Source organism: Vanessa tameamea, chromosome 16 (genome assembly GCF_037043105.1).
Source record: "Vanessa tameamea isolate UH-Manoa-2023 chromosome 16, ilVanTame1 primary haplotype, whole genome shotgun sequence".
In the NCBI taxonomy this organism is placed as follows: Eukaryota; Metazoa; Arthropoda; class Insecta; order Lepidoptera; family Nymphalidae; genus Vanessa; species Vanessa tameamea.
The window spans coordinates 4,618,244-4,632,191 of NC_087324.1; the positions used below are offsets into that span (position 1 = coordinate 4,618,244).

The 13,948-nt window shown below is 35.3% G+C and overlaps 1 protein-coding gene across 1 annotated transcript in view; it reads right to left on the reverse strand.

Moving 5' to 3' along the window:
* Positions 1 to 13,948, reverse strand: part of LOC113393893 (ATP-binding cassette sub-family G member 1) — a 56,829-nt gene that overhangs the window by 10,390 nt on the left and 32,491 nt on the right. Inside the window, exons 3-5 of the mRNA XM_026631001.2 lie at positions 8,990 to 9,110; positions 8,449 to 8,706; positions 3,320 to 3,506 (exon numbers count right to left, since the gene is read on the reverse strand). Of these exons, the coding sequence (XP_026486786.2) occupies positions 3,320 to 3,506; positions 8,449 to 8,706; positions 8,990 to 9,110 (566 nt within the window). The remainder of the gene's footprint in view (positions 1 to 3,319; positions 3,507 to 8,448; positions 8,707 to 8,989; positions 9,111 to 13,948) is intronic.

Here is a 13,948-nt window from a genome sequence, read left to right on the forward strand (position 1 = left end):
CTATGGGGCATATTTAGATACATATTTTTTAAATACATAATTTTTTAATTACATAATTTTTTAATTAATAAAAATATAATTACTAACATATATTTATTTTTTACAGAATAAAGAAAGTCGAAAACAATAACACGGAAGCTATTTATATTGCGTAAGAGTTTAATTTTATCGATTTTGTTTATAATAGGAATTAAAGTTATGTATGAACTAATTTTAATAATAAAAAAAATAATGTAATTGTTGTGAACCAGAGAACTAGAATATTTAGAAGTGTCATTTGTACGTAATTCAAAAATTGTAATTTTTAGTAACGTCCGCCATATTAGATTGAAAATGGAAGCAATTCATTAATCGTGGATTGTCATCGAGACTAAATATGTGTGCCAACTTTCAGCTCCATAGCTTCAATGGAAGTAGGTGTAATATTGATTGCAAGATTTCAGGACATACGTACATACATTCATACATACAAGTGAAATTAAATAAAATATTTTAATAAAAAAATAAACACTAAATGTTTTTTTTTTGTAGTACCAAATCCAAATATTTTAAGTTTAATTAAATCAGTTTTATTATTTAATCATTTTCGAATAACAGTCCAAAGCAAAACAAATAATTCTAATATCCTATCTATTTTTATGAGATTTATAATTAAACCTAGTATGATTAACCTAGTTAACCAATGATTCAACCAAATCGACTTGACGACATTTTTTTCTTGTAAATATTTAGATGTTTTTGTTTTAATTGAATTTTTTTTTTCTTTGTGAACCGATATTAATAAAACGAACAAACACTACGCTATATGTTACCCCACGGTTACTACACTACAGGTTTCGAACACTTACGATTTTATTATATAAATAGATTATCAAACTTTTATAAAATATTAAAAATTGGTATGTTTTAATATTTAGTATAAGAACTAATTGTGGTAGGTATAATAATATAAATAAAAGAAAAAAAGGTTAAAACTAACTGTCTATTTTATTGTGTACAAAATATAAATAAAAATATTGTAAGTTTAATTGAATCAGTTTTTTTTATAATCATTCGTTAACTAACATCGAAAGAAATAAAAACAATTCTGTTGTCCTATCTATTTTTTATGAGATTTATGATTGATCTTACTTCGCTCGGTTTGGCGCCATCTATTAGAATATTTGGGCGTAACCTCGTTACCTCGCTTAACCATTAGTTCACGGGCTTGCCGTTTTTGTCGATTTTGTAAGTGTGTGCGTGCAATTCTCAAGGGCACTTAGCTCTTGTAGTCCCCTTAATGTGCGTTGGAGAGAACAATAATAAAATCATAACAATGCATGACACATGTGTCAAAAACACACAGATGTTTTGCTTGTGTGACAAAGACGTGTAGGTTGTGTGATGTGCTTTATCTAAACATATAATATAGTCTGTGTCAATACTGAACCCATTTATGAACTGTTTTAAAATTATTCGTGCGTGATATCGATACAGTATCTCCTTGTTTGTTGTCTATCTGTAAAGGCTATCCGTTGAACAAATTAACTTTATAAAAAAAGAAAAAACATTTCTTATAAGGCAAAAACATATAAATGTATTTTGTAATTTTCCATAAGGTTAGATTTTATGGACTAGAATGGACTGCTGTGATGGTTCAATATATATAAATGAATAAAAAAATTAACAATTTTTTTTCTATAAAAATTGATCGGAAAATCTAGTTTGAACCAGATCGCGTCATTAAAAAACGAATAATTAGTTATTTCTTACCAAATTAGAAGCAAATAATTTTATTTTTAATAAAATACTTTTGTTTTAAGCTTAAAGTACATATATGTTATTCTATAATAATGAGGTATTTTGTAGAAGCCGTGAGCGCACAATTATCCTAATGATTTTTACCTGTAGTCAATATCGAAACACACACCATTAATACAAAAACAAGATATTAATGCTAGTAAAATAATGTTGCAATTATATTGCAACACTTTGCTCATAAGCAATACATTATATACTACTTCAAGATTGTGAAAGTTACAAAAAACATTAATTCAACAAAGTTTGGGAGCCGTTTTTCTATAAAAAAATTGTCATCTCTTAACTTTGTCTGAATACATAAGAAATTAAAATTTAATTATTAGAAAGTCATGGCTCGCTCTTTTTAAGGTTTTTACAATAAGGACTTCCAGTTTAGTATCTATGTAGTTACCTTTTAATTCTAAAGGTTATAAATTTTTCATACATCATTTAAAATAAATCAACATAAATCCCTTTATATTGGTATCTTAGGCCGAAACAAGCAAAGATCAATTTTTTTGTTAATTCCTACGAGAACATTCAACAGCAATTCGAGACAGCAAAAACAATTCATGGTCGCTGATTATAATTAAATGGAGAAAATCAATATTGAATAATACTGGGTCAAAGACAACACCATTAAACGACTGTTCACCGTAAACAATGCTAATAAAACCTACTTCAATAGCGGTCAAATATAAAATTATTGTCTTTGTAAATAGATTTATGCAAACTGCTGGAGTATTTTTGTACTCGTGATTACTTGACAATTTACTATGATGATGAGACGTAAGATTAAATAATATGATGTTTTCCCGACCGGTTTTTCTACGATAGCCATTCTCAAGTGAGACTAGGCAACTGCACTGGTTATATACTGCACAAGCGTGCGTACAAACATAGGTGCAATCTCTATTCCCCTTACATAATTCGATATTATTATAAGTAAATATTAATAACGAACTGTTTGTAGTAGATAATACAGCTAGTACTAGGCAATCGAATAGAATAAGTAATTCCTCGATTGGAATAGTATGTAAGTTAAGATATTTTAGGAAGCAACCAATTAGAACGCAGCTGTTTTTACGGCTTCCCTCTATGCAATTAAAATGTTCCCTCTAACCAATTAAAAAGTTCCATACAATATAGTTTATTGCTCCTTAGATTTCAATCCATGTGCGCCTTATATAAACGTAATGAATACCAAAAGAACAATTTATTTTTTTTGCATTTTATACTTATTTAAGGGTATATGAATCTAATAAGGGTACGAGTTTATGACAACTTAATAATATAAATATATTTTAGCGGTGTTAGAGATAGCAGGTTGCAATCCCGGCAAGCATGACATAATTTTTATATGTTTTATGTTTATAATAATACATCTTATAATCAGCAGTACCAGAAATAATCGTAAGGAAACTTGCATGCGTCGAAATAAGTACTGCCACATGTATTTCCGACAATATATTCCAACACGCAGTGAACCAGCGTATTGGACGAGGCATCAAACTATCTCTTTAAGTTATTATTTTTTTACCTGATCAAATATTTCGAAAAGAGAAGCAGCAGGCTGATGAATGGTGCACACGACGGTTCTTCCTTGCCGCGCCAACTGCTTCAACAACTTCACACACTGAACTGTTGTGACTGTGTCCAAACCACTCGTAGGCTCGTCAAGGAAAAACACTGGTGGATTATTCACCAGCTCCAGTGCTATCGATAATCTGAAAATAATACCAATATTAAATTATTAAAGCTAGCTTTTTGTATTATATTTTAAACGCAAAATTTTGGTGATATATTTATTATTTATTTTGAAACAAGAAGCCGTTTTGGTAATTTGCCATCTGTAGATGTGCCACTTTGTCAATACGCTATCAACCATGGGAATTAAATTTTTTTTTTATTGTGTCTGATATTACATGCTCACTCTTCAAGCTCATTTCCATGTTTGGGTATTCATTTTTTTAATATGGAATAATGCTGAGAATGCCAAACAATCTTCTAACTACACGCATGAAAAAGGAATATTGAGGATTAAAAGATTAGGGATTCCATGGCCGGCTACCGAAAACAGCGCGTCACTCATGTTGTCATTAGTGTTTTAAATTTATTAACTAATTATTAAATATTATATTTTAAGATTTTTCTCATTGCATTTAAATTCCAAAAATTTTTAATCAAATATATAGAATTATTTTATAAAGGTGGCTGTTATTTCTCTCTCGGTTGTTGAAACGGTTATTTCTATTAATGTTTGTTGATTAAACAGAAAAATTGACATAAAATAGCAATTATGTATGTATATGTAATATCCATTGACATATATTGCATACAATTTTTACTCGTCCTCCGTTCATCATTGTCAAAATCAAAATGTATTTTATTCAAGTAGATTCTTCCTCTAACATTACGAAATTTTATACACATTTAAATATGAACTTGTTTCGTAATTCTACCTGGTAAAATAATGTAAAGCTACAAAGCCTTATTTAACCTTAATTTCGGATACGTTTTTAAGATATTACTAATATTTATATTTTGAAGTAAAACTAAAAAAATATATATCAACTTGTTATAGGATTAGGTATAGTATGACAGGCTTGCTATCATCTAAAATCTTAGAGATATCGCATTTTCTCACTGCACATTTTCGTTTTATTTTTGTTTATTCTTACTAATTTTATCGTTTATTTCATATTTTTTCATATTTTAATTTGTCTATACTAGTTTCGCTAATTCCAATCCGTTACGTAGTATTAAATTTTTTCGTATAAAATTTTTGTTCGATTTTGATCGCAATTTTTCGTGAATCCTACTCGGATCCACCCCCAGATCATCGGCCCGCACTCGCTTTCTCTATTTCCACTCGGGAAATCGAAAAAAAAGACCAATCTGTCATTTGGTATATTGATTCAGATGACCTTGTAAAGGACATTCAAAATTTTTGTTCCGCTTTTTACAAATTAAACTTTCGTTTCGGTTGCACATCAGGCTAACTTTTAATATTAAATAAGGTCATTTTGTTCTCAGGCGGGTGAATTATACACGAAAATGACGTAATAGCATAATCAGAACATATGGACCGTACCTGTCGTGCGGGATAATCTAGTCTGTGACGTAACCAGATTAGTTATATCCCGATGGATTCGGAGATGGAGACCGCTTCGGAGACCTCTGTCGAAAACTTCGACCGCTGGAGACGGACGACTCCGACTCCGGAAACGAGGGAGTAAAGACGGCGAGACCCGCTGCCCACCGCCGCGGCAAAAATAACGGTAACGGCCTCACCCGGGCTAGGGCCGAATTAAAGGAAAAAGAGGAGGAGGAACGGGAAGTAGCCTTCGAGAGGGCGCTCCGTAGCCGTGCCTTTAAAAAGGCACCAACCGAAGAGAAGGACGCAGTAGTGCCGTCATCGTCGGTAACAAAAAACATGGCGGACCCGGCGACGCTCGGAGCGGAGGAACTGCACGCGGTGGCGGAGCGCAACGTAGCCGCTATCCTCACGGTTGCCAAAAAATCGGGCAACCTCAAGGGCGGCTACATTAAAAGCCTGAAGGAATTGGCTGCCGTCCTACAGGCTATAGTCGAGGTCCTCTCTCCTCACACTGAGGCGGAAGAGACACGGCGTCTGCAGGCGGACAATTGCCGCCTGCGCCGGGAGGTCGAAAGCCTCAAAGAGGACCTGAAGGCTCACAAGAGGGAGTTCGCCGACATGAGGGCGACCATGACGGCTTCGAGTGGGCCTACTGCGGCCACTCCATCTACCGTTGCAATGATTGATGAACTGTGAGAGTTCATCACGATCTCGATCGGTGAGATTCTGAGAATCTCCCCCGAGATTAAGCAGTCCACCAGCTACAACCGTAGAACTGAACGCACCGAGGCCTTCCATGCCACCCACGGCTTCTGCTGAACGAACAATAGGACAACTCCGGCTGCAACGGTCCCACCGGCAGCTAGGACGCCCGTCCCTTCAGCTCAGGCTGGTACGGAGCAGGAGGAAAGTTGGGCCACTGTTGTCCGGAAAGGGAAAAAGGATAAGAAACCTTCCCCACCATTGGCAAGCAAGTTCACAACCACCCCGGCGGTAACATCGAAACAGGGTAAAATATCCATGCCCCGCACCGCTGCCGTCATCATCTCTCTGCAGCCTGAGGTAGAGGAGAAAGGAGTGACGTACGCCCAGGTGCTAGAGAAGGCCGAGCAGAGCGTCGACCTGGCGCAGCTGGGCATAGGGGAGGGCATCAAGATGTTCAGGTGTGGGCCCTGCTCTCCGACCTGTCCCTTCTCAACAGGGGGCAGATTCACACCTGCGTGCGCCAACAGAGGGGTTCCGTGGTAGATGTTTCGTTCGCCACCCCTGTCGTAGCACGCAGAGTGGTCGATTGGAGAGTGGAGGAGGAAGTGGAGACTCTGGCTAGACGCTTATCGCCAGCTGAAAAAAGATCTGCAGCTGACGATAAGCAAGGCAAGGAGAAGGCCAGGGAGGAGCTTCTGGCGAGTCTCAATCGAGCTCCTTGGGGGCACCCGTACCGCAGTGTGCGCGGGAAGTTCCGCAACCAAGGCGCCCCCGTCACTGAGACGATGCCGACGGAACTCTTACTGCGCCTGGTTGGGGATCTCTTCCCCCTTCCAGGCGACCATGTCCCTCCACAGATGGCCCCCGCTCCGTGATCGAAGACGCAGTGACTCCACCATTTTTCACGGAGCGGGAGATGGAGATGACCCTCGGCCGCTTGAGGGCCAAGAACACGGCGCCGGGTCCGGACGGGGTTCCAGGGCGTGCTCTGTGCGACGCTATGGAATTCCTGGGTGCAAGGCTTCGGGAGCTGTTCGACGAGTGTCTGTGCAGCTGGCAGTTTCCGAAGCCTTGGAAAGAAGGGAAATTGGTCCTGTTGCCGAAGGAAGGTCGGCCGATGAATTCGCCTTCGGCATACATGCCAATTGTGCTGCTGAACGAGACGGGGAAACTCTTCGAGAAGATCCTAGCAGCCCGTCCCGTTCAGCACCTCGAGGAGGTCGGTCCGGGTCTCTCAGAGGCTCAGTACGAGTTCAGGGCGGGCCGGTCGACGGTCGACGCCCTGGACGCCCTGAAGACGCGGACGATGGAAGCGGTGGCCCGGGGGCAAGTCGTCCTGGCGGTGTCGCTCGACGTGGCGAACGCCTTCAACAGTCTCCCTTTCGAGACGATACGGGAGGCACTCCGATACCATGGGGTGCCGACCTATCTCAGGAGGCTACTGGAGGCGTACCTCCAGGACAGGGAGGTCCTCTGGGTGGGGGTCGATAGGAGGTTGGTCCGGCGTCGGGTGGGCTGCGGCGTTCCACAGGGGTCGATTCTCGGCCCAATTCTGTGGAACGTCGGTTTCGACTAGCTCCTGCGAGCTCCCGTCCTTCCCGGGATGGGGGTGTTGTGTTACGCTGACAACATCCTCGTCACGGCGACTGGGCGGGACTTTCGGGAGGCGGCTCGCCTCGCCGAGGTCGGAACGGCTCTCATCGTGGACCGTATGGGAATGAAATGAAATGAATGAAGTATACTTTATTGTACACCACAAACAACACGAAACACACAGAAAAAAAAGTAAAACAAAATTAGTAAAATAAAAAAACGAAAAATAAATGTTGAAAACGAGTGTTTCCAGTTCCAGACAACCCAATCTGAGATAGAATTTTTAAAACCATCGGCGTAGGCGGTGCAGTCATAAACTTACATACAAATATTTACACGCTAATACTTATACTTACTACATATATACATATGTATATATAATATATATCTCTATTATACACTAATACATATTTAAGATACTAAAATGTTATATAAAGGAAATTAATTAAAGTCGTCTTAATTATTATTTAGGTAATAGTTTTTAACGAAATTGATGGAGCTTTTTTATATGTACTGGAAGGGCATTCCATAACTTTATGGCCTGTACAGTAAACGAACCGTTTAGGAATTTTGTTTTGTGAACAGGCATTTTGAGTGTTAGGTACCGCTTAGATCTTAATAAAGAAGGATCCCCAAGAAATTCAAATTTTTCACTTGAATACGTAGGAAAACTATAGTTAAATAGGCCACAGTACAGAAGGGAAAGAATATGCAGATTCCGGCGAAGACGTATAGGAAGCCACTTGAGTCTTGAACGGTATTCGGAGACATGGTCATATTTCCGTAGGCAAAATATGAATCGAATAGCAATATTCGCTCAAGTTTGTTCAGTTGGTCCTCGGTCAGATCAGGATAAGAAAAAAAAGATAAAAAAAGTATTAGGTATAGTATCAGCTCAACATCTCACTTATATCGAATCTGCGATAAAATAAATGGTTTTATATTTTTTTATTTATATGAAGTATAAATTATGCCATATGCATATAAGTTGGTATACTTGAAGTCTTTTTCATTTATTTCCATTTATTACTTTTATTTTATAAACATAATATATGAATGTTAGGTTTGAAAGTTAAATACAATTCGTAAGCGTAAGTACTTTCGTTTTATGTAACTAACTTGTTTGAATAATTATTAACTTTTTATTGATTTTAAAATGTTCCTTAGCTTTCGTTTAAAATTCTATGAATAATATACGAAATAATCCTTAATTTTGCAAACCAACTTTTATTTTTTCTTTTGTCTTTAAACAAACTGATCAGTTTAAATACCTTTTCTTTTGTCCTCCAGATAACTGGTCTGTCCTCGTATGCTGATGTTCTAATAGACCAAGTTGTTGTAAAATATCTTCTGATGGTCTCTTCACGCCCTTTGGAAGTTTGAACTTGGCTGCAACGTCCATAGCTTCGCGAACCGTGAGGAGAGGTTGATGAAGATCCTCTTGTGTTATGTAGCATGATGATCTTTTGAAGAGCTGCTCGTCACGAGGTTGTCCATTCACTAGTAATTCGCCACTTACACCTGCGGACCTGAGACAGGAATTATTACAAATTAATCTATTTTAACAACGTAAAGGAGATTTTACTTTCGTCCGAAGTATTTAACAACTCTGTATCTTTACATTTTTGTATTTTTACTCTTTATCTTTAACAAATTTGAACTCGTGATATAATATTCTTAAGATATAGCATTTACATTTTTAGCAATTTCTCGCTCGTATACAATGGTCCATGTAACTTGGATATTATTAATCAATTTTAATCAGTTACTTTTTCAATCTAACTATTGACGTATATAAATAGGCATACTTACTTGTAACCTGAAATGACATTCAATAGAGAGCTCTTGCCGGCACCAGACGGACCCATAATGGCAATGAGTTGACCGGACATAAACCTGCCACTAACGCCTTTGACGACTTGCTTCCCCACTCCTAAAAAAAAAAGAATATATGCAAATGTACTCATTCATTAAAATAAGGATAATAATAATAATTGACATTATTCATATAAAATATAACCCCGACTTATAAAACAAAAAATTAAAAATTTAATTGCACGTTTTATGAAATACTATAGCGTTTCCGGCTTAGCCTGCTTTTTATGGGGAGGCATCAGGTGTTAGGTATCCTGTATTATTATTTTTAAGTCTTAGTATTTATGGCGACCATAAATGGCGATTTATAAAATTAATAATTATACAAATATTTATTAATTTTAACTAAAAGCAATATTCCGAGCTAATAATATAATCCAGTCAATATTTTCAAAAGCAAATTTACCGAGAAAGCTTATATTTCGTTAAGTTATAGGCTTAGAAAAATTTAATTTGAAATTGTCGACTTCGATTTCCTATGTTCGTTCGTTCCTACGTTCGCCACCAACTTGAAATAAGGACTGAATATTTTTTTGTCAACCATTTTTTGTATATATCGACTGGACTAATATGTGCCTTTCCAAATTGACATTATTATATGTTAACAATATGTGAAGGAATTTTAAATGCAATTATTTATAAAATGTTATATGAAAACGAAATAAAATGAAATTTTTGGGTTCCATTGGGGCTTTTCTCGATAAATTATAATACCTAATTCCCTTTTAAGACCACTGGCCAACATCAGAATATTTACTATCTGTGACTTTACTTTTATGGCATTTGGATAAAATTTAATCTCAATTATCTTTACTGATCATATAAATACGAAAAGAATACTGTCTGTCTATCTGGTACTCTTTCACGGTCAAATCCCTAAAACAAATTTGATGAAATTTGAACGCAAGCTGAACTCCAAGGAAAGGCATATGCTACTTTTTATGCCTTACACCAGACAAGCAACTCCTGAAATGCGAGTAAAGCCGTGAGCGAATAGAATAGTTAACTATATTTTAATAAATAGTTAACTATAAACCTTTGTATATTTGTTAACCAACCATGATAAAAACTTCAATCTATTAAAACAAACAGAATTATTATTATAAAATTTCATAAGGATTTTTTTATCAGAAAAATGATGTCATTTTTTAGTCACTGTAGTTGTTTGGACATTTAGATAATAATAGAACGCGCTATATAAATATATATTGCGGCAGCTGAAATAGGTTTCTACGTACATCCTTATCAAACGGCCAATGTCTGTTGAACATTAAAACAACGCATAATCAGTGCTTATAATGTGATTCAGTACTTTGGCCCAACGTTGGCCGAACACATTGATCAAAGTCATATTTATTACTGTATCAATGGGTAATATACCATTCATCTTCATGTTCAGTTTCAAAACAACTTTAATTTGACTTACAATGCTTTCCCTCTGATCATGGAAAAACAAGAACGCTGCTAAGCTAAGATTATTTTTTTAATCCCGACCTTGTTTCCTTTTAAAGTATATTCTAGATAATTATACATACATATTTATTCACACTAAGGTTTCCTGCATCTGCTCATGAATACTAGCACTATAACGATAACACTTTATTTGGCTATTGGAATCCTATGCGACGTAGGTAATATAACAAATACATTATAAATGCATTTAGATTGGCTACACAACATACAAGTGCAATACACACGCAGACTGTCTTTGTGTGAGTTAAATAACGGGTCTTCTCATCTAAGAGATTCGAGATGGCCTAACGGACAAAACAAGGGTGCCTTAATAGTATCCGTCACGAATTCAAGTAGCAGTAGTTTTTATTTGCAACATTTGTTTTTGAATTTTTTTCTATGTTACTGAAGTATTAGCACACATTCATTCCGACCTTAAGCACAACGCCCAGATGCAAATGTTTTTTTGGATCATCCCACCGTTCCTCAAAAAGGATTTCAATATATATTCTGATAGTTCGAGACTTGACGATAATCGACGCGACACTTGATTATTTGCATCGCCTGCTCTCTCAATTTAGACGGATCTCCAAATATTGTATTAACAAAACCCGGCGGACATCGTCTTGTCCGTGTAAAAATATATATATCATATTATACATATACGGTTTAATAGCAAATATTAAGATTATTAACAAATGCTAAGATTATTAATACAGGTATTGAACAAAAGTACCTTGTCCTTACCATACGATAAACAGCTGCATGGGTTAATGACCTAAGTGCATCGGTCGATGACCTAAAATATCTATACACTAGGACAGTACGATCGACCAAGCTGTATTACAAATTAGAACGAGCATAGAGAAACTGGATTAGTGACGCATGTTTTATACTTCAGAAATTTTATTGTTATATCGAATTGTAGTATAGAGTGTATATCTAATTCTAAATTCAAAAAATATACACACAATCATAATTGATGTTTAAGTAACTAATCAGATAATATATACTAATATTATAAACGTGAAGGTGACTCTGTCTGTTATGCTCTCACGGTTTAAACACTGAACCATCGTATTTATATGAAATAATAGAAAGATTAGGACTTCAATGCCTGTCTATCTTCGTAATAAAAGTACTGCTTGTCGTGAAAGAGGTATTAGTTTGATTAAACAGGAAATTATATAGATTAAACTGTATTTTTACTTACTAGGTTTCAAATAAAATTTAGAAAATGTAGGAATAATAGACGCCTGTGTCATGCCTCAGGGGAAGTAAAATGTAAAAAAAATATGACAGTAAGAATAAAACGCGTTGTGTACGCGCTTTTATTCGTATAAACTTGCGGTGCGCCGCCTTGTATACAAAGCCTAATAGTTGTATAATATATGCAAATGCCTATATTCTTCTCTCTCTTTTCAGCATAAAAAAGAAAAAGCAGAGGCTTAGGCCCAGGTAGGCTAGGAAGTTCGCATAAACGTATATATATCCAATATGTGTATTTCTTTATATCTACATTGGAAAACACTACAAGGTTGCTAAAAACAACGAAAACTTTCATCCTAAGTTCCGCCCTGATACGTGATGAAATTTCATAAAATCTTTGCCATCTGTTCTTCTGATTTCTATATTTCAAACATCAGAAATTACGAACTTCCATTCAAACTTTCACTCCCCAATTGATTCCCTTAGTAAATGAACTTAACCTACGCGCCAAAGGAATTCCTATACAAAATTTAATTTAGTTTAAAATTTTACAAATAAATAAACATTGGGTAAACCAAATGAACTCATTACGCACAATTTAGCTTCGACGACATTAAACAGACGGCAATAACAGTTCCATTTCACCAATTAGATTACGATTAGTGATTTTTTTTTATAGAATAGTTCCATTCTATCAAAATATATAAAAAAGTCACGTTTAGTAACGATCGTGGAATGACAGAGCATAATTATTAAATCAAAAGCTATAAACGTATCGTCATTACATCGGCAACTACAGATTCTGTAATATGATTAATGACCTCGCTCTGTTGAAAGGGAAAACTTATGAACAAATCTAATAAATTGATAAAAAATCTCTTACAAAATAATTATTATGATTGTTATGTAGTATAATTATTATTGTAATCAAAATAATAATACAATAAGCTATACTCTGTTCCAATCATAACAGGAAAAAAGCCAAATAAACAACATTTGACACAAGTTAAGATAACTGTAATCTATTCCGATCGAAAGGAAGATTGAATGGATCGAAGAAGGAATAATGACAAATAAACCTCAACTATATTCTGTTAATAATAGGCTATTTGACAATGCGAAAAATAAAGTGTCAATTATTGTAATCAGTATACATTATGAGTTTAAAGATGGTTATTTATTAAAGAAAGTTGAAAATAATAACTAATTAATTCAAAGACAAAAAATAAAAATAAATTTTTTTAAACGTTTGTCACGTGACACAAAACGATCCTGATTAACCCGACCAGGGTTTATGATGACGTCACTTGCTTGTTAACCTCGTTTGCCTACTGTATATATATTATATGTACAGGCAAGTGACGTCACCGACCCCATTGCAGCACCATATTGTCAAGTAGCGTTTTCGCGCGCTATTTTAATATTGAATTTTTAATTTGATATTTTTCAGCAAATATCTAGTAGAATTAAAAAACACAACTTTTACTGGGTTCCTTAACCTCTACTAAATAATATAAAATGGATTTTAAAAACCAGTCAAATAGCCTATTCTCGATCGATATATATTTATTTATAATACAACACTATTTCACTTAACTACTTATAACCACTTTACGACCGATATCAATATTTTCCAACAATTTCGTCGACGTTCAAAACGCCATCTCTTCGAAAATCCATAACGAATGTCATAGATTACGCAAGCTCTCGACCAATGATATCGCGTCAATTCGTTGTCAAATTTTGTTTTATTTTTTGCTTTTGTCCTCTTATAGTTGATATGGACTATAGTAAAGTAACTCTTGATTTATTATACTTAATATTCTTAAAATAATATTGCTTAATATTGTTACTGTGAGATCATATTGCTCATTTTGTGGTTTTAAAACGATAAGACTTTGCGGTAACCGCTCTATTGTTTCGTGACACTAAGGTTTAAAATACATTTAAAATGTGATTTCATTTTATTAGCCAACAGCTTTTAAGTACACATAATAATAAATATTGATATTTAAACGCCCATTCGAACTTACATACCAATACTAAAATAGAGTAGCACATTCGTAAAGTCGTTTTTGATTCTATTTGTAACTGACGTTTCGTCATTAATATAAATAACTTCGTTTAAGCAAACTAATTAAAGTAATATTTATTAAATATTATTATTATCGATTCTAGTTATTTTGGCGATTTACTCGTTTGTCTTAAATCAGCAGATATTGTGAATATCAGTTA